This window comes from Aotus nancymaae, unplaced genomic scaffold, assembly GCF_030222135.1.
Source record: "Aotus nancymaae isolate 86718 unplaced genomic scaffold, 86718_ANA_hifiasm-v0.15.2.pri h1tg000041l, whole genome shotgun sequence".
NCBI lineage: Eukaryota > Metazoa > Chordata > Mammalia > Primates > Aotidae > Aotus > Aotus nancymaae.
Genome location: NW_026988455.1, coordinates 2466296 through 2492167, shown reverse-complemented (window position 1 = coordinate 2492167; position 25872 = coordinate 2466296). Strand labels below are relative to the sequence as shown.

At 40.7% G+C, this 25872-nt stretch overlaps 1 protein-coding gene and 1 long non-coding RNA gene across 3 annotated transcripts in view; one reads left to right on the top strand and one right to left on the bottom strand.

Annotated features, from left to right (window-relative positions):
• The window catches only part of MINDY2 (MINDY lysine 48 deubiquitinase 2), a 90837-nt gene extending 70099 nt beyond the window's left edge, over window positions 1–20738 (bottom strand). For both annotated transcript variants that reach the window (XM_021666210.2, XM_064361347.1), the window contains exons 1-2: window positions 19829–20738; window positions 2464–2521 (exon numbers count right to left, since the gene is read on the bottom strand). In XM_021666210.2, coding sequence (XP_021521885.2) covers window positions 2464–2521; window positions 19829–20674 — 904 coding nt within the window. In that variant the 5' untranslated portion in view covers window positions 20675–20738. The remainder of the gene's footprint in view (window positions 1–2463; window positions 2522–19828) is intronic.
• Window positions 20739–21038: 300 nt separating this feature from the next.
• LOC105710614 (uncharacterized) lies at window positions 21039–25555 on the top strand. The gene is made up of 3 exons (XR_010337063.1): window positions 21039–21105; window positions 24071–24196; window positions 24299–25555. It is a non-coding gene; the product is annotated as an uncharacterized LOC105710614 (long non-coding RNA).
• Window positions 25556–25872: the final 317 nt, after the last annotated feature.

Sequence of the window (25872 nt, the reverse complement as noted above, 5' to 3'; positions counted from 1 at the left end):
AAGATATAAAACATTTCTATCATTCTAGAAATTTTAATTGTACAGTACTGATCTAGACCTCTCCTCTGAACTCGAGATATATATATATATATATGTGTGTGTGTGTGTATATACATACACATATATAGACATATATCATATATATACACATATATATGTATGATTGCTTTCCTGATCTCTCCATTTTGATTTCAATAAACATCTAAAAACAAAAATCCTGCGATTTCTCCCTAAAAACCTTGCTCCTTCCACTTTTTCCTATTTTAGTTTTTCTACCTCCATCCTTCTCCTTGTTCAAACCAAAAACCACGGGATAACCCTTTATTCCACTTTCACTCTACATCCAACTGATGAGCAAACTCTGTCAACTCTGTATCCAGAATCTGACCACTTCTTACAAACTTCACTTACTTTACCATGTTTAAAGCCATCATCTTTTGCTAGTTGTAATAACTTCCTAAATGGTCTTCCTGCTTGTCCTTACCCCTCTCTAAGGTCTATTTTCAACATAACTGCTAGAGAATTCTTACTAAATCCAAAGTTACATCATATCATCCTCTGTTCAAAATCCTCTAACAGCTGCCCAGCTTACTCACGGCAAAAATCAAAATTGCTGTTACATCCTTAGGGCCCCATGTGATCTGACTCCAATAACTCTGATCTCATCTCCTACAACTCCCCTTTGTATACTCTCTGGCAGTCATACTGGCTATTCCTCAAAATCACCAAGCATATTTCAGCCTTCTCCATAAAATAGGAATCACTAACTTTAAGAATCACTTATCTAGCAGAGTCCCATGGGGAAAAAAATAAAAATTTAAAATAATAATAACAATAAAAAGAATCACTAAGCTAGCTTAAAAGAGGGATTTTCTTTTTAAGCCAGTTTGCAGACAACTAGGTATTCAGAGTAATCTTCCCTTAACTATGAGATCCCTAGCCAGTAAATGGGTATTACATGATATAAATTATATTTTCTGAGAATGATCTTTCTCCTTGGTGAAGTGGCTCATGCCTGTATTCCCAGCACTTTGGGAGGCCAAGGTAGGAGGATCGCTTCAGCCCAGGAGTTGAAGACCAGCCTAGGCAACACAGTGAAACTCTATCTCTATTAAAAAAAAAAAAAAAATTAGCTGGGCATGGTAGCATGTGCCTGCAGTCCCAGATATTCGGGGAGCTGAAGTTGGATGATCACCTGAGCCTAGGGAGGTCGAGGTTGCAGCAAGTCATGATCATGGCACTGCATTCCAGCCTAGGCAACAGAGTAAGACTCTTGTCTCAAAAAAAAAAAAACAGTCTTCTAAAGTTTGTGGTCTCAGTTTTATCACTAAGCCTAGATCTCACAAAAAATCAGTTAACTAGTTATCTGGAAGGGTAAAGACAAGAGTTTTTAAAAATAAAATTTGTTTTTGTTTTTGAGGCAGAGTCTCGCTCCATCACCCAGGCATGGAGTGCATTGGTGTGATCTCGGCTCACTGCAACCTCCACCTCTTGGGCTCAAGTGATTCTCCCATCTCAGACCCCCAAGTAGTTGGCACTACAGGTGCACACCACCACAGCCGGCTCATTTTTGTATTTTTAGTAGAGATGAGGTTTCACCATGTTGGCCAGGCTGGTCTCGAACTCCTGACCTCAAGTCATCTGCCCACCTCGGCCTTCCAAAGTCCTGAGATTACAGGTGTGTGCCACCACGCCTGGCCTAAATACAAATTTAATTACTGAAAAAACTGTAAGAATATGAATTAAGATTTCCTATTTGGTAATAGTATAAATATATGAATTCTTATTTGCCAGATTAGATTATAAAAGGCCACAGTGTGATGTACATGCCTGCTCTCTAAACAAGTTCAATCAATGTAGCCAGTCTACAAACTGTATTAGTAGTCTGTTTTGAAATAAGAACCTTGGACAGGAATGCAATTCAATACATTACTTACTTCAAGCAGAAACTTTTCCTATAAAAAATTACAGAAGACATAAACAGTATGCTTACTAATGTAAATATTTTACATCCTAGGACAAGATTCTATCTCACTGCAGACTGATAACTAACATTTTGCAGAGTGGCATATGTCCATGAATCACACTTTGAGTAGCACTGCTCTAAATCACCTCCTTTGTCTTTAATTCAAGTCTACCCAATATTTTTAAACACTTTGTATATGCAAAGTCAGCGATTCTGTGCCATCTCCCATTCTACAATTTATTGGGATTAAGATGTATCTTGTTTTCTAGATGTTACCTAGATTCCTTGTGTGTATTACAGAATTTTAATGCAGACCAGAAAGAAGACTATACCATCTAAGAACAGTAACATACTGATAAAAATTTTTGATTAGCAGATTCAAAACTATAATTTTAACATAGATTGTATAATAGCACTTCAGAAAGGTGAGACTGGGTAATAAACTAGCTTTGAAAACATTTGTATGAAGAGATATAAAATCCACTTTCAACACCAACCTAAATATTCCATCAGCTGCTCAGCAGTTATGATTTCCATCATTGGTGGAAGTTTCACCTGAAAAACAAAACAATTCTATAAAATTAAATGTTTTAGGTGACTAAAGTGTTTCTTACAGTCAGAAACACAAATACTTATGTATATATGTATCTACTATACATATACATTAACATTCACATATAATGGAATCTTTATAACCAGCCTTTTTAAACTATAGAAAATCAGTCCAATCACCATAAAACTTACAGAGTGACTGACCTAAGGCCTTAAAGAAAAATCTGTTTTCAAAGCCAAGTGCTATACCTTTCTCCACCCACCATAATTGTTATCAGGCACCAGCAACAGTGTCCTATGAGGTAGCAAATGTAGTTAAAGGGCAGGAAGAGGTGCCAAACATGTGATGTTACCCATGGAGCAGATTTACTGAAGACAGGCTTCAATACAGCTCAGTATAACATTACTACCATCTACCTGGCCATTTTTATTACTATTATTGTATTTTTATTATCGTGTGTTGTATTAGTGACACACTGAAGAATTTGTTGTTATTCTATTAGATTGGTGCAAAAATAATTGCAGTTTTTGCTATTAAAAGTAATGCAGGCCGGGCGCGGGTGTGGGTGCTCACGCCTGTAATCCCAGCACTTTGGGAGGCCGAGGCAGGCGGATCATCTGAAATCAAGAGTTCGAGACCAACCTGATCAACATGGAGAAACCCCATCTCTACTAAAAGTGCAAAAATTGGCTGGGTGTGGTGGCACATGCCTGTAATGCCAGCTACTCGGGAGGTTGAGGCAGGAGAATGGCTTGAACCCAGGAGGTGGACGTTGGGATGAATCACGATCGTGCCATTGCACTCCAGCCTGGGCAACAAGAGCAAGACTCCATCAACAACAACAACAAAAAAAAGGTAATGCAAAGCTTAAAAACAAGCAAAATTAAACTATATAGTTTAGAGTGGTACATATAGGAGATAAAACAATTAAGAAGTAAGAAATGGGCTGGGCACAGTGGGAGGCCAAGGTGGGCGGATCACTTGAGGTCAGGAGTTCGAGACCAGCTTGGCCAACATGGTGAAACCTCTGGCCTGGGCAACGGAGTTAAAAAAAAAAATAAGAAAAGAAATGGGCTGGGCATGGTGGCTCATGCCTATAATCCCAGGACTCTGGGAGGCCAAAGCAGGTGGATGGATCATTTGAGGTCAGGAGTTCAAGACCAGCCTAGCCGACATGGTAAAACCCTATCGCTATTAAAACTACAAAAATTAGCTGGGCATGATGGTGCATGCTTATAATTCCAGCTACTTGGGAGTATGAGGCAGGATAATTGCTTGAAGGTTGCAGTGAGTCAGGATTGTGCCATTGTACTCCAGCCTGGACGACAAGAGCAAAACTCCGTCTCAAAAAGAAAAAAAAAAGGCTTTTAAGGGGATTCTGAGGTGCTGAAAACACTCTATTTCTTGACCTTCTTGACCTGCAATGGTAGTTCCACTGATGTTTGCTCTATAATAATTTATTAAACTGGACATCTCTGTTTTATGTATTTTTCTATGTGTTATATTTCACAATAAAAAGGTTAAAAGTAAATAGATACATCATAGTGATATTTAAACTAAAAACCCCAGAAAATCCATTAAAATTAATTCAGCTGCAGAAACCCATGAGTCTAAATTAATTTTTCAAATCTGTTGTCAAATGAATGATATTAGTATTATGGCCAATGATTATAAATACTTTAACTGACATTCACGAGCACACTCCAGGGTATATTTACAGAATAGGAGAAAAAAATAAATACTGTAGGATGGAAACTCAAAGTAATTACTATACCAATGACAGAAGAATAGTAATATTGTTAAAAATTCTTCAGCAATTATTTTGTGTTCAACAAAGAAAATCCTTTAAATCAGCAATTTCTCCAACAATTACCCCAAATGTTGAAAAAGGTCCTCTAGTTGTTTATGTTGTCGAATGTAATAACGTCACGATTTTATTTTAATCAATGAGTAAAATAAGTTTTTAAAAAGATCCCTATAAAACAGAATGGTTTGAAGTCTTCTGTAATCATATATGACAGTCGATAGTTGTATTCAGTCATCCAGTAGATTTACTATTCCATAAAAACTAAGAGATGTCTTTGAGGTTTGATCATCACTTCATGCTACATATTTGTATTCTCTGTTGTATTTTCTAAAAATTTCAGGCCAGGCATGGTGGCTCACACCTATAATCCAGGAGGCCAAGGTGGGCAGATCACTTGAGGTCAGGAGTTTGAGATCAGCCTGGCCGACTTGGTGAAACCCCGACTCGACTAAAAAAAAACACAAAAATTGGCCAGGCATGGTGGCGCACACCTGTAGTCCCAGCTACTTGGGAGACTGAGGCAGGAGAATCGCTTGAACCCGGGAGGCAGAGGTTTCAGTGAGCAGAGATTGTGCCACTGCACTCCACCCAGGGTGACAGAGCGAGACAATCTGTTTAAAAAGAAATTTCAATAGACTATTTTTTAAAAGCAGTTTTAGGGTTTACAGAAAAACTGAGCAGAAAGAATACAGAGTTCCCATATATGGCGTATTTTTTAACTGAAACTCTGGCAAATTACTGTCGACTGTTTTTCTAAATAAACTTTTTTTGCAGCACAGTCACTCTCATTTGTTTATGTGCTGTCCTTGGCCGCTTTTGCACTACAATGCAGAGATGAATATGGCATGCAAAGCCTAAAATATTAGTATTCACCATCTGATCCTTTACAGAAAGTTTGCTGATCTCTGCATTAGATGATTTTTTTAGAAGCAAATACACAAATATTTCAACTCATTTATTTATAAGCAAAGTCAATAGTATATTCATTTCCTGAATCTTAGCCAGTAAAGTACTTTGGATGTTTATTAAAACTAAAAATTGTCTACTTCACACTAATACTGTGGAGCCATTCACAAATCTTATTTTTTTTAACCATTTAAGATCTTCCCAAAAGCTTGCTGCTTTTTTTTTTTTTTTTTTTTTTTGGCTTTTCTTCACCACCATCACCTCAAAAGGAAGTGCCAAGGATTTTGTTAATGACCTTTGTCTTTTTAGATGTTATCAAAGGAGAAACAGGTTATGGGACAGTTGGCTAAGAATATGGAATTAACAATTGTGACAGTCTGTCTGAATCTCTAAATTTCAAGTTTTACAGTGAAAAAAGTAACAGGCTGGGTATGGTGGCTCATGTCTATAGTCCCAGCACTTTGGGAGGCTGCAGCGGAAGGATCACTTGAGCCCAGGAGTTTGAGACCAGCCTAAGCAATATAGGGAGACCCTGTCCCTACAAAAAAAAAAAAACCCCAAAACTTAGCCAGGTGTGGTGGCACATGCCTGTAGTACCAGCTATTTGGGAGGATGAGATGGGAGCATCTCTTGAGCCCAGGAATTTGAAGCTGCAGTGAGCCATTATCATGCCACTGTACTTCAGCCTGGGCAAAAGAGAGAGACCTTGTCTCAAAAAAAAAAAAAGAAAGGAAAGAAAGAAAAAAATGACAAATCAAGTATGACCTCTTTTAGCAATTATCGGTAACATAGTGTTTATAAATAAATGAGTACTTTAAAGTATACAAAGGTACTTGGAAAGCACTTTAAGTAGTTTATTCTTCCTAAAATTTGAACAAAATACCTCAACATAAATCAAAACACAGCTCACAAAAGACGTCAAATTTTTATTATTTAGGAAAATAATATCCTACCCTATAAATATTACTGTATTAACCAAATTTCCTGAGGAAGTTATTATTATTTTTGAGACAGGTTCTCACTGTCCTCCAGGCTGGACTGCAATGGGAGGATCATGGCACACTGCAGCCTTGACCTCCCGGGCTCAAACAGTCATCCCACCTGAGCTTCCCAAGTAGCGGGGACTACAGGCACACACTACACCTAACTAATTTGTTTTTATTTTTCATCTAGCTAATTTTTGTATTTTTTGTAGAGGTGGGGTTTCACCAGGTTACCCAGGCTGGTTTTGAACTCCTGGCCTCAAGCAATCCTCCCACCTCAGCCTCCCAAATAGCTGGAATTACAGGTGTGAGCCACCGTACTTGGCCCTGGAAAATTATTTATGTAAGCACAAGAATTATTTAAACTAATAAAAGAAAATAGCTACTCCAACTCCAAATATTCCACTATAAGGTAAAACCTCAAAAATTTAGTCCAGCCGGGCGCAGTGGCTCACGCCTGTAATCCCAGCACTTTGGGAGGCCGAGGCGGGTGGATCACGAGGTCAAGACATTGAGACCATCCTGGTCAACATGGTGAAACCCCGTCTCTACTAAAAATACAAAAAATTAGCTGGGCACGGTGGCGCGTGCCTGTAGTCCCAGCTACTCAGAAGGCTGAGGCAGGAAAATTGCCTGAACCCAGGAGGCGGAGGTTGCGGTGAGCCGAGATCGTGCCATTGCACTCCAGCCTGGGTAACGAGCGAAACTCCGTCTCAAAAAAAAAAAAAAAAATTTAGCCCAATTATTCTGTCGTCCAGGCTGGAGTACAGTGGCAAATTATGGCTCACTGTAGCCTTGACCTATCTGGGCTCAGGTGACCCTCCCACCTCCACCTCCCAAGTAGCTGGGACCACCAGTGTGCGCCACCATGCTCAGCTAATTTTTTTGTAGAAATGGGGGTTTGACATGTTGACCAAACTCCTGGGCTCAAGTAATCTGCCTGCTTCAGCCTCCTAAAGTGCTGGGATTACAGGTGTAAGCCACCATGCCCGGCCCATTCTGTAAGTCTTAATCATCTAAAGAGTTACTCTTTATATATAAAGAGTATATTTGCAAATAGACTCAAGCAAGGCCAAAAATAATAACAATAAAACTGTCTGTTTAAACTGTAAGTAAAATCTTAAACCGGAATGTAAAACATCCTAAGAGTGATATGCCAAGATTTTTACACCTGTGATTTTGAAAATCCAAAGGAAAAGATAAATGCAGGGGACTCGGCAATAACTAAGAAATAAGAAGCAGTTTATATAGTTGATAGCAAGTACAAAAATTACTACTGGCCAAAGAATGTTTTTAAATGCTTAACAGTTACAACACCAATCATAAGTACTCAAGAAACACACAGTTTGAGTTCCAATACCTCTTTAAAGTTGGGAAAATATTTGAGAAAATATAAAATTGAGTATTTGCCAGTCTCTGCTCTTTAGAAAAGATAACTCAGGGGCCGGGCATGCTGGCTCAGTCCTGTAATCCCAGCACTTTGGGAGGCCAACGTGGGTGGGTCACCTGTGGTAAGGAGTTCAGGACCAGCCTGGCCAACATGGTGAAATCCCATCTCTACTAAAAATACAAAAAATTAGCCAGGCACAGTGGCAGGTGCCTGTAATCCCAGCTACTCCGGAGGCTGAAGGAGGACAATCACTTGAACCCGGGAGGCAGAGGCAGCAGTGAGCTGAGATCATATCACTGTACTCCAGCCTGGGTGACAGAGTAAGACTCTGTCTCAAAAAAAAAAAAAGTCAGGAAAAAAACTTAAAATATATTAAACATCTAGTAATTACCACTCAATTTGTATGTTACGTTAATCCCCAGCAATCCTATGAAGTAGGCATTACTACCTCCAAAGACTAAACTAAGGCTTTAAAAAATTAATTTATCCAAAGTAAGTAGAAATGCTATGATGGGAAATGAGATCAGACCCCAAAGCCAGTTACCTTTTCCCTTCTACCAATCCTCACAGACTTTTTTTTAGCAACAGCAGAACACTTTTACTCCATGAAATCTTATATAAATCGTCATCTGAAACATCTTTCAAATCAGGAATTGATAGAACTCTGTGACCAGTGAAAAGTGGAGAATGACAGAGAAAGAGTAATCAAAGTTGACTACAAGGCTCGGGAAACTCTAAAAATTAAGATCCATACGATTGATAAAAATGGAAATTTGGCAAGTAAAGATAAGTTTGTAGAAGAAAATGATGTCTGCTTTGGAAGTGTTACATTTTTAGTTTGACATTCAAACAGGGAGTTGAGTTTGGAACACAGGAGATAACATTTTTATGTAGCAGTCTATTTTTGCATTGCTTATGTATGGCAAAATGGACCAACTAAATAATAGTCAAATTTCATTAATTTGAAATATGCAGTATACATATACATGTGTGTATGTATATATCTAAAGCATTCATATATCAGCATGAATATATAATATGATTTTTTAGTTGAAATTATAAAAAAACTATTGTTTAGAAAATATAAGAAGTGGCCGGGCACAGTGGCTCAAGCCTATAATCCCAGCACTTTGGGAGGCCGAGGCAGGTGGATCACGAGGTCAAGAGATCGAGACCATCCTGGTCAACGTGGTGAAACCCAGTTTTTACTAAAAATACAAAAAATTAGCTGGGCATAGTGGCGCGTGCCTGTAATCCCAGCTACTCAGGAGGCTGAGGCTGGAGAATTGCCTGAACCCAGGAGGCGGAGGTTGCAGTGAGCCGTGATCGCACCATTGCACTCCAGCCTGGGTAACAAGAGCAAAACTCCACCTCAAAAAAAAAAAAAAAAAAAGAAAGAAAATATTAGAAGTATCATTAATGGGAATCAAAGAGAAGCTTTACCCACTTTCTTCAAAATAAGGACTCAAAAACTTATGGATTCTTTCAATATGCCTTTAATTCTGGCTCTAGCAAATCAAAATGTTTGTATTACAAGCTATTACACATCATGCTTTACATTTTAATTTCTTGTACATACTATTCATTTACTACTAATAATGCTATGCTTAAAAATACTCAAATTCAGGCCGGGCGCGGTGGCTCAAGCCTGTAATCCCAGCACTTTGGGAGGCCGAGGCGGGTGGATCACGAGGTCAAGAGATCGAGACCATCCTGGTCAACATGGTGAAACCCCGTCTCTACTAATACAAAAAATTAGCTGGGCACGGTGGCGCGTGCCTGTAATCCCAGCTACTCAGGAGGCTGAGGCAGGAGAATTGCCTGAACCCAGGAGGCGGAGGTTGCGGTGAACCGAGATTGCGCCATTGCACTCCAGCCTGGGTATCAAGAGCGAAACTCCGTCTCAAAAAAAAAAAAAAATACTCAAATTCAGACTTTTTAGTAAATCTAATTGGATTTCTACTTTCCTTCTTTCCTCCTCTGTCACCCAGGTTACAGTTCAGTGGCGTGATCTCGGCTCACTGCAACCTCCACCTCCAGGGTTCAAGCAATTCTCTGCCTCAGTTTCCCAAGTAGCTGGGATTACAGGCGCCTTCCACCACGCCCGGCTCGGCTAATTTTTGTATTTTTAGTAGAGACATTTCATGAGGTTTCATCATCTTGGCCAGGCTGGTCTGGTCTTGAACTCCTGACCTCGTGATCCACCCGCCTGAGCCTCCCAAAGTGCTGAGATTACAGGCGAGAGCAACCGCAGTCAGCGGCCATTCCATCCGTATTTCAAAACAGGAAAATTTTATGAGAAAACCCACAACTTAAAAAGGCTTTGAAACCTAGAAACACTGTCACCAGTTTTTATCATAATTTATACCCTACCCTGAGAGTACGACCAAGGCCTATTTAAAACTGTCAGAAATTGCAGAAAGTCATACATATTAAATTTGCAAGAATGTCTTATTTTATATGCACTTCAAAGTGGTTTCTTTGTTTATTCATTTATTTATTTATTTATTTGAGATGAACTCTCGCTCTGTCGCTCAGGCTGGAGTGCAGTGGCGAAATCTTGACTCACTGCAACCTCTACCTCCTGGGTTCAAGTGATTCTCCTGCCTCAGCCTCCCGAGTAGTGGGGACTACAGGCACGTGCTACCAAGCCTGGCTTATTTTTTGTATTTTTTAGTAGAAACAGGGTTTCACTGTATTAGCCAGGATGGTCTCTATCTACTAACCTTGTGATCTGCCCGCCTCAGCCTCCCAAAGTGCTGGGATTACAGGCATGAGCCACTGAGCCTGGCCTTCGAAGTGTTTTAGAGCAATAAAGAATGTTGTTGCAATGAGATTTACTAATAAAAGATTTACCTGTAGGCTGGGCACGGTCACTCACACCTGTAATTCCAGCTCTTTGGGAGGCCAAGGCAGGTAGAAAACTTGAGGTCAGGAGTTCGAGACCAGCCTGGCCAACATGGTGAAACCCTGTCTCTACTAAAAATGCAAAAATTACTTGGGCATGGTAGTGTGCATCTGCAAGCCCAGCTACTCAGGAGGCTGAGGCAGGAGAATAGCTTGAACACAGGAGGCGGAGATTGCAGTGAGCCAAGACTGTACCATTGCACTCCAACCTGTGCAACAAGAATGAAACTTCATCTCAAAAAAAAAAAAACCCCACCAAAATACCCACGTATCCCAGAACTTAAAGTATATTTAAAAAAAGAACAACAACAAAAAAGATTTACTAGTAAAAGAAAGCATTTTACGTTCAGAATTCACTGCTTATATTTAAGAAGCTCAGCAAGCTTACCAGGCTGAAAAATCTCCCCCACAAAAAAACTGTTAATAAAACTTTTACATTAACGGCTTGAAAGACAGATGAGAATAGGATAAGACTAGAGACCATTCTGAAGGTGACTGAGGTAGTCCAAGTGAGAAATGAAGGCCTGAACTAGGGTAGTGGCAGTAGAAACAGAAGTTACTAGCCGGGTGCGGTGGCTCACAGCTGTAATCCAGCACTTTGGGAGGCTGAGACAAGCAGATTACCTCAGGTCAGGAGAGTGAGACCAGCATGGCCAACATGGTGAAACTCTGTCTCTACTAAAAACACAAAAATTAGCTGGGTGTGGTGGCGTTTGCCTGTAATCTCAGTTACTTGGGAGGCTGAGGCAGGAGAATCACTTAAAACCAGGAGGGGGAGGTTGCAGTGAGCCAAGATCTCACCATTGCACTCCAGCCTGGGCAACAAGAGTGACACTCCACCGCAAAAGAAAAAAAAAAAAACGGAAGTTACTAACTAATGAAAAACATCCAAGAATTTATTTAATAAACTGCAATGGGAAAGGCAAGCTTATTCCCCATAATACCCCAAAGAGACTCTGAAATTAGAAGTGTGAGACACTTCAGAAGATGTAAGATAAAGCACAGAGGGCTAAAAATGGGAGTCTGTATAAAGAGCAACTGGTACCAGATCTGCAGGATTTGATACAAGGTATTATGAAGTCTATTTCTACTTCTCTGACTTTATCATTGGCTCTCCCACCCTGTTTTGCTCCAGACCTATTGTCCCCCAGACTACTGGTCTCTTGAACTTTATCTTCCCAATCAAGCATCCTGAGTGAGAGCTCAGGTTCTAGAGTGGGTGATAATCTTACCTTGGGATACTTATTTAAACGTTATGGACTTCAATTTTCTATATACATAAAATAAGGACAACAGTCTACATAAGGATTTCATGATGTGGCTGAGAAAACTGAAAGAGAAAACACATATTATGCATATAAAATAATGCACTGGACACAAAAATAATTGAGTACTTACTATTATTATTCAAAGCCGCTATGATTGGTAGTACCACCTGTGCTGAAATGTCCTTGATCTGGGACTCAACAGACAAGGTTGAATGGGGAGTGAGAAGGTTTTTCACTAAAAGACTACTCATATGAAGGGGAGAAGAAAAAAATGAACACATCTATCACTACAGGAGGGCAACTCCTACTGGCAGTACTTATACCCTCCTCCACCCTTATCTACTTTATCTTACAAATCCAGAGATACGACACCAATTCTAATGCTTGGAAGAGACTGGGAATTAAAGCCTCAGAAATGTTACTTAAGGCTTGTGTGTAAACAAAACCCCAAAATTGTGTGAAGTTTTCATCTCTTTTTACAGGATCTATATTTAAAAACAGGGTGGGCAGAGGCTAAGATGGAACCTTTGGCTCACCATCTGTTTTTCCTTTTTTATAAGTAACAAACACTTGGAAAACCTCAAAAGAGCTCTATGCTTACTTCACGAAGAGAAAATTTGTGTGATTACAATGTTTCTGCAAGTCAGGAGAAAAAGCATAACCTAGTTGGAGGCTAGAAGTATATATGAAAGGATATAAGGAAAAAAGTCATCAAGGAGAGAGGGAGAACTAGAGCAAAAACTCACCACTGGTGAGAGGCTCACCTTCATGGTGGCTCACTTTGCAGGTGATAATCAAACAAGACAATATGTCCATTTAAACTTTGAATTTCCTGTTAATAGCCTTTTGTTCATTTTGCCATTGTGCTGCTCATCTTTTTCTAATTTATAAGGGCTTTCTGCAAATTAAGAAATTAGGGTTGGGCATGGTGGCTCGCACTTGTAATCCCAGCACTTTGGGAGGCTCAGGCAGGAGGAATACTTGAGGCCAGGAGTTCATGGCCAGACTGAACAACATGGCAAGACACATCTCTACAGAAAAAAAGAAAAAAAATTGGCTGGGCACAGTGGCTCATGCCTGTAATCCTAATACTTCAGGAGGCCAAGTCAGGAGGACTGAGGTCAGGAGTTTGAGACCAGCCCGGCCAACATGGTAAAATCCCATCTCTACTAAAAATACAAAAATTAGCTGGAAATCACTTGAACACAGGAGGCGGAGGTTGCAGTGAGCCGAGATCACGCCACCGCACCCCAGCCTGGGCAACAGAGCAAGACTTTGTCTCAAAAAAAAAAAAAAATTAGGTGGGCACGGTAGCACACACATGTGGTCCAAGGCTATAGCGAGCTATGACTGCGCCACCAGAGTCCATCCTGGGTTACAGAATTATAGCCTATCTCAAAAATAAAAAAAATTAAAAAATAAAGTTAGTCCTTAGACATATAATCTGGCAAATATTTCCCTCAGTTTAGTGTATTTTGATTTAATTTATGGTGGTTTTTTTGGTGTTTTTTTTTTAAGCTTTTTTATATTTTACAGAATCAAATATATTAATCCTCATTTTACAGTTTCTAGGTTTGGTATTTGGAGAAACCAACTTTATATAAAAAGTTCTGCTTCAGGACCCCAGCATTCCTCCCATAACTGGTAATAGGAGATAATCTCAGCTCATAGTAAGCAAAGGAAAAAATCAGAAAAAGAATTCTCTACCTAGAAGAGGAAATGTGTTTCTAGCATCTTAAATTAGTACATTCATTTTTCTACTAAAATGCTATACAATGATCAGATATTGCAATACTCTATCTTCTCTATCATAATGTATAGTATAGGTTATATGTAAGGTTTTTTTTTGTTTTTTGGCCTCAGAACCTGTAACATTCTTTCTAAAAAAAAAAAAAAGTATAACAAAGTAGGAATTCCCTCTATTATTAAATAAATCACTTGGTGAACCAGGCACAGAGGCTCACATCTGTAATCCCAGCACTTTGGGAGGCCAAGGAGGGGGGAATCACGAGTTCAGCAGTTCGAGACCAGCCTGGCCAACATAATGACACCCTGTCTCTACCAAAAATACAAAAAATTAGCTGGGCATAGTGGTGGTCACCTGTAATCCCAGCCACCCAGGAAGCTGAGGCAGAAGAATCACTTGAACCTGGGAAGCGGAGGTTGCAGTGAGCTGAGATCACACCACTGCACTCCAGCCTGGATGACCGAGTAAGACTCCATCTTGGGATGGGGTGGTGGGGTGGGAGAAAGAAAAGAAATACCTTTTTAAACCCTCAAATATATATGTTATATTATACCTTCTAGCTTAACTTTTATAAACACCTAATTACGTGGGTCACAGACCTCAAATATACCTATAAATAACATCTTTTTTTACAGTTTAAATAAGATTTTTAAAAACTATTAAAAATCAAATACAGTAAAAAAGAAGCAAACTGAAATGTATTCTAAGTCATAACTTTTGCTAAATTTACCTGGTGTAATTTGTAATTTGAGCCTAGGAGTTTGAGACTAGCTGAGACAATATAGTTAGACCCCATCTCTCTCTATAAAAAAAATAAGAAAAATGAAAACTACAGAGGTAGATGAAACTACCTTTTGAAAATGAGACGTAAATAGAATTACAAATTTGAGCTTGAATTAAATCTTGAATCTAATAAATAGATTTCGTTCTTTCTTGATTTGTTAGCTCACTTATTTAATAGGTTTTTTTTTTTATAATTAAATTTTTTTTTCTTTTATAGAGATGGGGTCTCACTATGTTGCCCAGGCTGGTCTCAAACTCCTGGGCTCTAATAATTCTCTGGCCTTGGCCTCCCAAAGTGCTAGGATTACAGGTGTGAGACACAGTGCCCGGCCAACTATTTACTAGATTATGAATGATCATCTACTCTCTAACAGTTCTGATCCAACGCTTTCAACTCAGCCCTGTTTGATCATTTTTACTGTCCCTTATCCAGAACCACTACACTTACTTCCTTTGCTCAAATCCTCTAACGTTGTTCAGTCTATTGATTTTCTAATAATTTCACCCTCTCCCAAAAGACACGATCAACTGTTTTCACTTTCAATTCTCTAATTCACCCCCCTTACACTCCAGGTGTCAGTTCTTGAGAGAAAAGCCCAAGTTTTGCTAACTCTCACTCATCATCCTTCCTGCTCCTGTTACCAGATGTAAGAGAACGAGGGAAAGACCAAAAGGAAAGCAAATCTGATATGCTAATCATTTTTAAAGAATACCTCAGTTTATCCATGCTACTTTCGGCTTGTATCTCAAATTCCCAAGCATAATCTCCACTGAAATTCTTATTTAAAATGCAATAAACTTTTCTCACAAAATTCACCCAAACGCTTTACAATCTTAATTACTGATGAGTTCGACAGCTACTACAAACTTAATTACTGATGAGTTCAATGTTATTTTGCCAAAATGAAAAATACGAGGCTCCAATTTTCATCTACTTCTCTTTTTTCTTATTTATTTATTTTTTTATAGAGATGGGGTCTCACTATAGAGCCCCAGCTAGTCTCAAACTCCTGGGCTCAAGCAATCCTCCTGCCTTGGCCTCCCAAAATGCTGAGACTACAGGCTTGAGCCCCCACACTTGGCCTACCCTCTCTATCTTAACGTGACCTTGTCTCTATGATATTTTTCTTGTCCCATTCCTTCAACTACTTCAGAAAATATGGTTGTTGTTGTTCCTTTCCTCTGAAGAGCACTGAGGAGTCCATGCTATCCCGATTTTTCATGGATATTGTCCCTACACCTGCTATTTTTGGCAGAATCTTCTCTACTCCATCAGCTCTCTGATGCTGCTGCATTTGATAATAGTAATGGACCACGTTTTTATTACATTCTTTTTCCCTGAATACTATCATGACATTGTCCTATTTCTAGTTCTCATTCCATATCTCAAATTTTCCCTATGCTGGTTTTTCACTCTCTCACCCTTAATATCTTTCCCTTCCTCCCCCAGTTTAAGCTCTTCTTCTGTTTTCTCTCTGTCTCCTGGAGAATGAGGTAGGGGAGGAGAGGGAGTAGGAAATACGAGGCAGGATGGAGAGGATGTTTCTGCTGGCAATTTGTCACTCTCACATATACTGAGATGGAAACAAGTTGAGAACTATTGCTCATTACTCTCTGGAGAATTCATTTAGTGTCAGAACTACTACATTTACTCTATGCAGTAATTCCCCAATTTGATTTTTCCCTGTCATTTTAGCCTCTTGCAGATGGATCACCTGACATCACGACTTCGAGACCAACGTGGACAACATGGTGAAACCCCATCTTTACTAAAAATACAAAACTATCCGATGTGGTGGCACACGCCTGTCATCTCATTTACTCGGGAGGGTGAGACACAAGAATCACTTGAACCTGAGAGGTGGAGGCTGCAGTGAGCTGAGATCCATGACTGCTGCACTCCAGCCTGGGCAAGACAGAGTGAGACTCTGTCTCAAAAAAAAAAAAAAAATTTAGTCTCTTTCCTGAGACCCAGTCCATGCTTCTAGCAGTATAATGAACATTTATATTTTTATGTCCCACTAGTGGACATTTCCAATTCAACACAACCAAACTTTGGTATCAGTTTTCCCGTATGAAATAATTCCCTTCATACCTTCCCTATCTTTTGAAAGATCCAACCAATCTCTATTACCCAGGTTTGAAAAATGGTGTCATCATTGGGAAGGCCACATTATCCTCATCAAAGAGAGGGGCCAAAGAACTCTCTATCTCAAGCACTATCCACATTAATTTTTCCTGCTACGCTCACTACAATCTTACCTCTAGCCTAATAACAAACTAAAAGACCACCTTCTTCATGTCATTTCTTTATCTAGCAATTTATAATAGCTCCAATATCAGCTGTATATAAAGTCTAAACACCGGTAACAATGGGTCCTCCAAAATCTGACAACCATCTTCACACCTTATTTACTATTTTTCTCTACTAAAGCATTTCTCAAACTTGTTGTTCCCAGAGCCCTTTATAGTCTTAAAAATGATTGAGGACCCCCAATACTTTCGTCTATATGAATTATATCTATCTATATCTACCTCATTATAAATTAAAATTGAGAAAAATTTAAAACACAAAGTACAGAGGCACACATTGCATTAACGGTCAGAGTAATGTCATCACATCATGCACCCTGAAAATTTCCACGGACAATTGTGAGAATGAGAGTGAAAAAGCCAAGTAACATCTTAGTATTAATGTGAAAATAGTTTTGACTTCTAGTACCCCTGGCTCACTTAGAATATTGCTCTACTTTGCTTCTCTTATCCATCTCTTTATCAATCATTAATGATTATTTATGACTGGTTTTTGCGTGCATCAATAGGCTGGAGAAAGGAAAAACACTGATAACCAGAGATTGACAAAATAATCTCCAAATTCATCAGCATGCTCGCTCATTCACAGTCTGACAAAACCTCTCCATTTAATGTCCTACTATTATCATTTCCTTTACCTCCTATGCTGTGCACTTCAACCAAGCTTGAAGGTCCTAAGTAGAACCCTTTCCTGCTTTAGTATCTTTCAATAAACTATTCTCTTTGCCCAGAAGGTCTTCTCTCACTCATCCTTTGGATCTAGTTCAGAGGTTCTCTCTTCTACAAAGTCTTCCCTTGATGTATCCCCTTCCCAATTACCCTCTTCTCTGTGCTTCCATAGCAGATTGGAGCTACTCACATTGCACTGCAATTATTGTTTATATGTCTGTCATCCCACCAGATACTCAGCTACATGAAGACAGATGTGCATCATACTCATTTTTGCATTTCTTCTTTTTTTCTTTTTTTTGGGATAGAGTTTTGCTCTTGTTGCCCAGGATGGAGTACAGTGGTGTGATCTCGGCTCACTGCAACCTCGCCTCCCGGGTTCAATCGATTCTCCTGCCTCAAGTTCCTGAGTAGCTGGGATTATAGGTGCCTGCCACCATACCCGGCTAATTTTTTGTATTTTTAGTAAAGACAGGGTTTCATCATGTTGGCCAGGCTGGTCTCAGACTCCTGACCTCAGGTCAGTCTCCCAAAGTGCTGAGATTACAGATGTGAGCCACTAAACCCAGCCTCATCTTTGCATTTCTAGTACCTCACGCATAGTGGGAACCCAAACATTTGACTTCATTTGAATCTGTCTGAATTCAATGAGTCAGTTTAATACATATCTGTCCCCAAATACTCCAGACCACAGTACTTGCTCTTTCCTCTGCATTTCTGCAGTACTATACAGAAACTAAGAAAAAAGACTAAAGGAAAATAATAGTTATTCCTTCCTACAAAAAAGATTAGGGATTCTGGCCCATTTGAACAAGTCTAACTAACTCCCTAGTTGGGGGCCTCTATCAAGTGGTTCTTCTTCACCTTTTCAAACTTATTTTTCATTACTCTCCAACATTAACTTACCACTTCTGTCATTTAATAAACATATAAACACACAATATCCATTCTATTTTCAATCCTTCAGTTTATACTCTTCCCTCCCCTAGAAATTCCATTTCCCTGTTATTCTAAATTCTCTTCCTGAAAAGATTTGTTAAATTGCTTTAAAAGTGGTGTCTTTTACAAAAAGAAAAAAAAAAAAGATTGGTTCAACCCAAAAATTCCATGAAGCTTTCTAGGACTATGCCATACCAAAGGAAAATTTCCCCTTTTTGAATGTCAAATGAATTTCCACAGATTTACCACAATTTACCTACCACTTTTCTCACAAAACCCACTATTTCTGGTTCTTAAACAGTTTCAAGTAAGTCAATGATGCCACCTCAAACAGCTTGACAGCCTTTTAAGGGCAGGTACTGTCTTCACTCAAAACATCTCAGTGCCATTATGCACCAGATAATGGCAAGGTTTCTAATTTTATTTCTTTTGTATCAGCCCTTGCTACTGACAGGAAGATCAAGACGTGATAAACACTGTTCCCTTTTCTTGATTTTCTTCCTAACTGTTCAGAAGAATCCAGGTTATTATTTTTTTCTTTTTCTTTTAATATAGGGTCTCACTATATTGCCCAGGCTGGTCTCAAACTTCTGGGCTCAAGCGATTGTCTTGTGTCACCTTCCAGAGTAGGTGAGCTTTCGGAGTAGCTGGGATTACAGGCGCACACCACCACACCCAGTTTGGGTTATTTTTTTTTCTAGGAAACATTGCCTCCATAGATATAATTACCAATTTGAAGATAAAATAGGTGCTGTGAGATGCATCTCAGCACCCTAACACTGCAAGCTTAAATAAGACACTTCATTTTACAGGTAACTCGCTCTGGGTCCTCAACATACCTATTTTTAAGGGCCCTTCCCTTTTTTGCTCCCTCACCTTAGACATATCTTTCTTTACTTTAGTTCTTACAGTTTTAGCTCCCTTAACACATTCAGATGCATGGTTACTGGTAATAATGCCAAACCATTTAAGGAGAGCCAAAGAAATGAGGCAAGTAAAAATCATGCATAAAATGAAAACAATCTTTGAAAACCAAGAAGTTCTGGTAATTGGGTCTCAGACCAATGCTTTTCCTTAAATGGAATTTGTCTAAAGAGCCACATCTTCCCCATCACCATTCTCTTAAGTATCTACACATAAATGGGGCATTAGTTGGAAATTAGACTAAACATAACCATCAAAACTTAGTCCATGGTATCATGGATTGATGGTAACTTCTGAAGATCACTTTCTCCAATTCTTCACTTTTTTGCATACGTGATAAGATCAGTAAGAAGAGATAAAGCAGGAAATTATAGTTTAAAATAACCGTAAGATTTAGGATGCTCTAAGTCCTTTTCGTTTGTAAGTGTATCAACCACAACTGAATGTTGAACTCTTAAACACTACAAGAGAAACCTGAGGTTAGGGGCAATTCTTTTTGATATATGTACACGGGAATATTCTCTCAACATGGAAGTCTTGGAATGAATTTCATGTAAGAAGGGGACTGATGAATGAGGAAAGAAATGAAGGCATCACCTGACATGCAGCAGCTCCCTCACCCCGTTTTCCTCCACCCCAAAAGCTGTAGGTAGTAGAAAGCTGCAGAATGTACCTTCCAGGCCAGGAGCAAAACATTGAGGATGGCCAGCAAGGGGCAGGGTCCATTCTCGTTCTGGGTGATGATGGGTGTGTTCTCTTCCTTCCACTGGATCCACTTGATGTGATACACAGATTGTCCCGGGAAGCGTTCCTTGGAGGCCGCCAGCACCTGAGCGGTCTCTTCCTCCTCCTCCTCCTCCTTGCACAGAGGAACAGCCCCGGGCAGCACTGCCGCACCCTCCTCCTCCTCCTCAGGGACCCTGTTCTCCGCTCCCTCCTCACTATTGAACTCGCAGCTACTGGGGAAAGAATGCAGGTTAGAGAACGACTCCAGAGAGTCCAGGCTCGGCGACTCCCCAGGAGGGCTTGGGTCGCTGCAACTGCTGCTGAGGCCGCCGGCGCTGCTGGGTTCTTCGGAGCCGGCGGCCGTCAGCTCTGCTTGGCAGGTGCTGGCAAGATCCGGGCGGACTCCCGCGTCTCCAGCGGGACCCAACTCATGACCCACTCCGGCCTCGGCGGTCTCGGGGGAGGCGGTCACCTTGTACTGCCCTCTCAGAGGCACCTCGGCGGCAGCAGGACTCTCCAAAGCACCATCCTTCAAGTCCAAACCCGGGGCGGAGCTGTAGGGTCCGGGAGCCTCAGGAGAGCCCGCGGGAGAAGCCGAGTCCGGGAGGCTCCTCCTGGCGGCCGCCGCCCCCTGCCCATTCCCGCCGCTGCTCTCCGCCGCCCATACTCCAGGACCATCCTCAGCGGCGAGCCTGGTCTCCTGTAGCCCTTCCTGCGAAGAACCTATCCCTGACGCTGGCCCGGCCGCCACCCCATGTTCTAACGGCTGCAAGCTCTCGGGGCTGCTCTCCATACCTGGCCGCCCGCCCCCCGCTCTATGGAGACCGCGGCCACCTCTCCGCAGCCAGCGCCTCGGACGCCATGATAGCTGTACTGGCAGCAACAGCGCCCTGGCGCGGCCTCGGCCAGGCACGTCACCGGGGAGGGCACTAAGAGCCCGCTCGCGCGCGCGCTACCGCGCTCTCCGCCCACTGTGAGCTTGCCTCCGCGTGACTGCGCGCGAAGGGAAGAAGGTGAACCACTCAGCAGCCGCCTATGTGGCCCCGCCCCTTCCGTGCTCCCGCCCGAGCTCGCGCTCCAAAGGCCGGGCGTGGAGGGCGTAGCTAGGAGGGCGTGGCCGGGGGGCGCGCCCCCGCGGCTCAGCTCCAGTAGAAAAACATCCTCTCACTATGTGGCCGGAAGTTGAACTCCCGGGCAGCTTGATTGTGTGCGGCTTCTTTAAAGGCAAGGCAGGCGGCGGACAGCTTGACTGTGACTGTCTAGCGCTGGGTCGTGTGTGGCCCACCCTCGGGCTCAGGCATTGTGGGGTGGTTGGAGGTGGTTGTAGTGTTTGGAAAAGAACTTGTCCCTGAAGGGCTCAGGAGACTTGTTTTCTCAGTTCCTAATATGGAAAATGGAAGACATTTCTTACGAGATGCAGATTTTAAAGCGGGCATCTACTCGAGGGGTTTGGATTACTGCACTGCACAAATTCCAGTCTCCCTCGGTTTTTGCTGAGAAGAGCTGTGCTTCTCACGAGCTACTGGGGAGACGTTCGCCCTACAGGAGGAGTCAGTGTGGTTGTCGACATTGACCTGCGCAGCAAAAGAAAGTGGCTAATTTGCGCCAGTAATAACGAATTATTAGCTTATGTTTGAATTAGCCAAGTCTTTGCGGTTTTGCTAACTTGTCTTGGCTTTGCATGGAGTGGGAAGCGCCAGCTTCTGAAAAAGTCACTTTTTTCCCAATTAGAATGGACTCCTCTTGAGGCCATGGAGTTTTCAAAGAAGACAGACAAGCTGGACGTTTTGTTAGTAACAAATAAAATGTATGTGGGTCCTATTCTAACTTGTTCCAGAAAAGGGCTTTTTTTTCCCCATTTTTTTTTCTTTCAACATTTTCTAGGCTCTTGGGAAAACAAAAATTAACAAGACAGGTCTTCCTTCGCAGACATATAAATACCTGATACATGATTAGAATGGGATATTTTTGTAACTCCGTTGGTTATAGAAGTCATACAAAATTACAAAGTAGTATTTCATTCATTCGTTTAATACATTTTAGTACCAAGTAAGTTGCTGGATGCCATCTGGCACTGGAGATGCCGTAGTGGACCACAGAGCTTAGATCTTCATGGAGCTTATTGTCTGGTGTTGGTTTTTTTTTTTCTTATTGCTGTATTTTTAATACATACTTATATGTATTACATATAATAATGTATATTTAATACTTATATTCTTGTTTACCTGAGAATGCATAAGACTATGTCTCTCTCTTTTTTTTTTTTTTTTTGAGAACGAGCTGAGAACTGGCTCATTGTAACCTCCGCCTCCCAGGTTCAAGCGATATTCCTGACTCAGCCTCCCGAGTAGCTGGGATTACAGGCTCACGCCACCATGCCCAGCTAATCTTTTTGTATTTTTAGTAGAGATGGGGTTTCACTGTGTTGGCCACACTGCTCTCGAACTCCTGACTTTGTGATCCTCATTGACATAATACTATGGTGTATGTCCAACTCTTGGTAAATAGGAAAATTAGAAAAGATAATGGAGAGTTTTTCTAGAATGTTGAATTTAGGAGTTGTGTGTGCTTTTGATCTCCATATCAATCCATAAACAATAAATCCTGTTCTTAAATTTGAATTTTTTTTCCTAAAAAAGAACTTACATTTGCAGATGTTAATAGGTTAAAGTATATGCTGCTGCTTTAAGCACTTTACAATATTTTAGGCCATGAAGTATAAATAAGAATAATACAGATTTCAGGAAATTTAGAATTTAGCATGGTACCTCAAATGTAAAAAGGAAATCTATAAAGCTGTGTTATATGAATAAATTAAACAAATGAATTATTTATAGGCCAGTGAGCCATAGGAGAGCCAAAAATCATGGTATACACTTCTCAAATAATGGCCTTTCACCATTTTTCAAAATGTTTACTTAGATAAACCTGTACTTGCTGTGGTAGTTTTTATTGGCATGTGTTTCAAATGCTCACATGGCATCATTTAATAATTTATATGTAAACAGAAACAGAATCAGTTTTTCTTTTCATATGGGGTCAACAATTACTTTAGTCTAGATAAAGAGCTGTGAAAATGTAGGTAGATATTTAAGTTCATGAAAATGTACATAGTTATTTTTAAGAGGGGTGGGGAGTGGCATCTAGGGAGAATATCAGAAGACAAACTGATATTTTATTCTTATTTTGCTTATATGTATCTTTAGGTAAACTCTTTAAAATTGCCGTTTATTTTTTGGTTTTGAGACAGACTGTTGCTCTGTCACCCAGGCCAGAGTGCAGTGGCATGATCTCGGCTCACCTTGACCTCCACCTCCGGGGTTCAAGCGATTCTACTGCCCAGCCTCCCGAGTAGCTGGGACTACAGGCGCGTGCCACCACACCAGGATAATTTTTTTTTTTTTAAGCAGAGTTTTGCTCTTGTCACTCACACTGGAGTGCAGTGGCACGATCTCGGCTCATCGCAACCTCTGCCTTCCAGGTTCAAGCAATTCTCCTACCTCAGCCTCCTGAGTAGCTGAGACTACAGGCACGCACCACCACCCCCAGCTAATTTTTGTATTTTTAGTAGAGCTGAGGTTTCACCATATTGGCCAAGCTGGTCTCAAACTCCTGATCATGTGATCCACCAGTCTCGGCCTCCCAAAGTGCTGGGATTACAGGCATGAGCCACCATGCCCAGCCAAGATTTCCATTTTTAAGTTAAATAGTTACTATCCAAATTTAATTTAATGTATTTATTTTAGACAGGGTCTCACTCTGTCACCCAGGCTGGAGGGTAGTCGCACAATCATGTCTCACTGAACTCTCAACCTCCCAGGTTCAAGTGAGCCTCCTGCCTCAGCCTCCTGAGTAGCTGAGACTGCAGGTGTACACCACCTTGCCCTGCTAGTTTTAAAAATTTTTGTAGAGTACGTTTCCCAGGTGGGTCTTGAACTCCTAAGAGTTGGTATCCTGCCTTGGTATCCCAAAATGCTGGTATTACAGGCATGAGTGACTGCCTGGCCATTATCAAAAATTTAAAAATTATTTTTCCAAATTACAGATGTAATAGTCTTAAAAGTTAAATAGTTTATATAAAAACAAAGTAGTTCCCTGTTCTGTCCTTCCAGAACCTTGAGTCCTGTTCTTTCTAAAGAGCCTCACAGTCTCTTTCAACTCATAGCTTTTTATTTTTTATTTTTGACAGAGTGTCACCATGCTGCCTGGACTAGAGTGCTGTGGCTATTCACAGTGGCTGTTGTGGCACACTACAGCCTCTAACTTAGCTCAAACAATCCTACTGTCTCAGTCTCCAGAGTGGCTCAAACTCCAGGTATTCACCATCACACCCAGCCTCATAGCTGTATTTTAGCTCTTTGTACTCATGTTTCTGAGAAACTGACTACACTCTGGTTTCTTCATTTAACAATTGTAGGCTGGGCGCTGTGTCATACTCCTGTAATCTCAACACTTTGGGAGGCCAAGGCGGGAAGATTGCTTGAGCCCAGGAGTTCGACGCTGCCGTAAGCTACAATGGCACCACTCCACTCCAGCCTGGGTAACAGACAAGACCATCTAAAAAAAAAAACCCAAAAGACTGTATTCCATTCACTGGACAGAAAAAATAATTGTAGATATTGTTTATTGATTTATTCCCATGGAAGATGAGGATTTACTTCTTTTTTTTTTTTTACTTCTTTTCTTTCATGTCATTCTTCCTCCTATTTCTCCAATCTTCCAGTTATTTCATAATTTTTGATTAAATACTCAAAGATTAAAGCATTAGAGCTATGTAAGTATTCACCACTAAGTCCAGTATTTTACTGTGATTTATTTTTGTGTTAAACTTTTTGTCTGTCTTGGAATTAACACTTCCCTCAAAGAAAAAAAAAGAACAAACAAACAAAAAACAAAAATAACCTAGTTTCCTCAATATTTTGTCTATTTGCTTAATTCTTCACTTCCCACTAACTTAGCCACAGAGTTAGCAGTGTGATGAATCATATCAAGTTATTGCTCAGGTCCCTTTTAATGCTGGATACATCCCTCCTGGAACACTCACTTCTCTTGCTCCGCTCTGGACGTCTTCTTTTTTTTTTTGAGATAGAGTTTCGCTCTTGTTGCCCAGGCTGGAGTGCAATGCTGCAATCTTGGCTCACTGCAACGTTAGCCTCCCAGATTCAAGCAATTTTCCTGCCTCAGCTTCCCGAGTAGCTGGGATTACAGGCATGTACCACCACGCCCAGCTAATTTTTTTGTATTGTTAGTAGAGACGGGGTTTCTCCATGTTGGTCACATTGGTATCGAACTCCTGACCTCAGGTGATCTGCCTGCCTCGACCTCCCAAAGAGCTGGGATTGCAGGCGTGAGCCACTGCACCCGGCCTGACTTCTTGTTTTATAAGCCTGCCACATAAGCATCATCCTGGGATTTCTCTTGATTACTTTCTGAGGAATTCCTTCTTCTCTTGTGTTGATTCCTTTCTTTCTTGGATCTCCTGTCTTCCTTTTTCTTTAATGATACATATTTCTTTCTTTCTTTTTTTTTTCATAATAGAGATAGGGCCTCCCTCTGTTGTTCACCCTGGAATGCATGACACGATCATGGTTCATTGTAGCACCAAACTCCTGGGTTCATGTGGTCCTCCTGCCTCAGCCTCCCAAGTAGCTAGGATTACAAGCACATGCCACCATGCCTGGTTCATTAAAAAAAAATATATATATATATATATATGTTTATGTTTATATTTATATTTATATATATTATATATATAATATATATATGTAAATATATATATATATTTACAAATATATATATATTTGTAAACATAGGTTCTCATTGTGTTGCCCAGGCTTATTTCAAACTCTTGGCCTCAAGTGATGCTCCCGCCTTGGCCTCCCAAAGTGCTGGGAATATAGGTGTGAGCTATGACACCCGGCCAAATGTTTTTTTTTTCTTTTTTTGAGATGGAGTCTTGCTCTGTTGCCCAGGCTGGAGTACAGTGCCCCA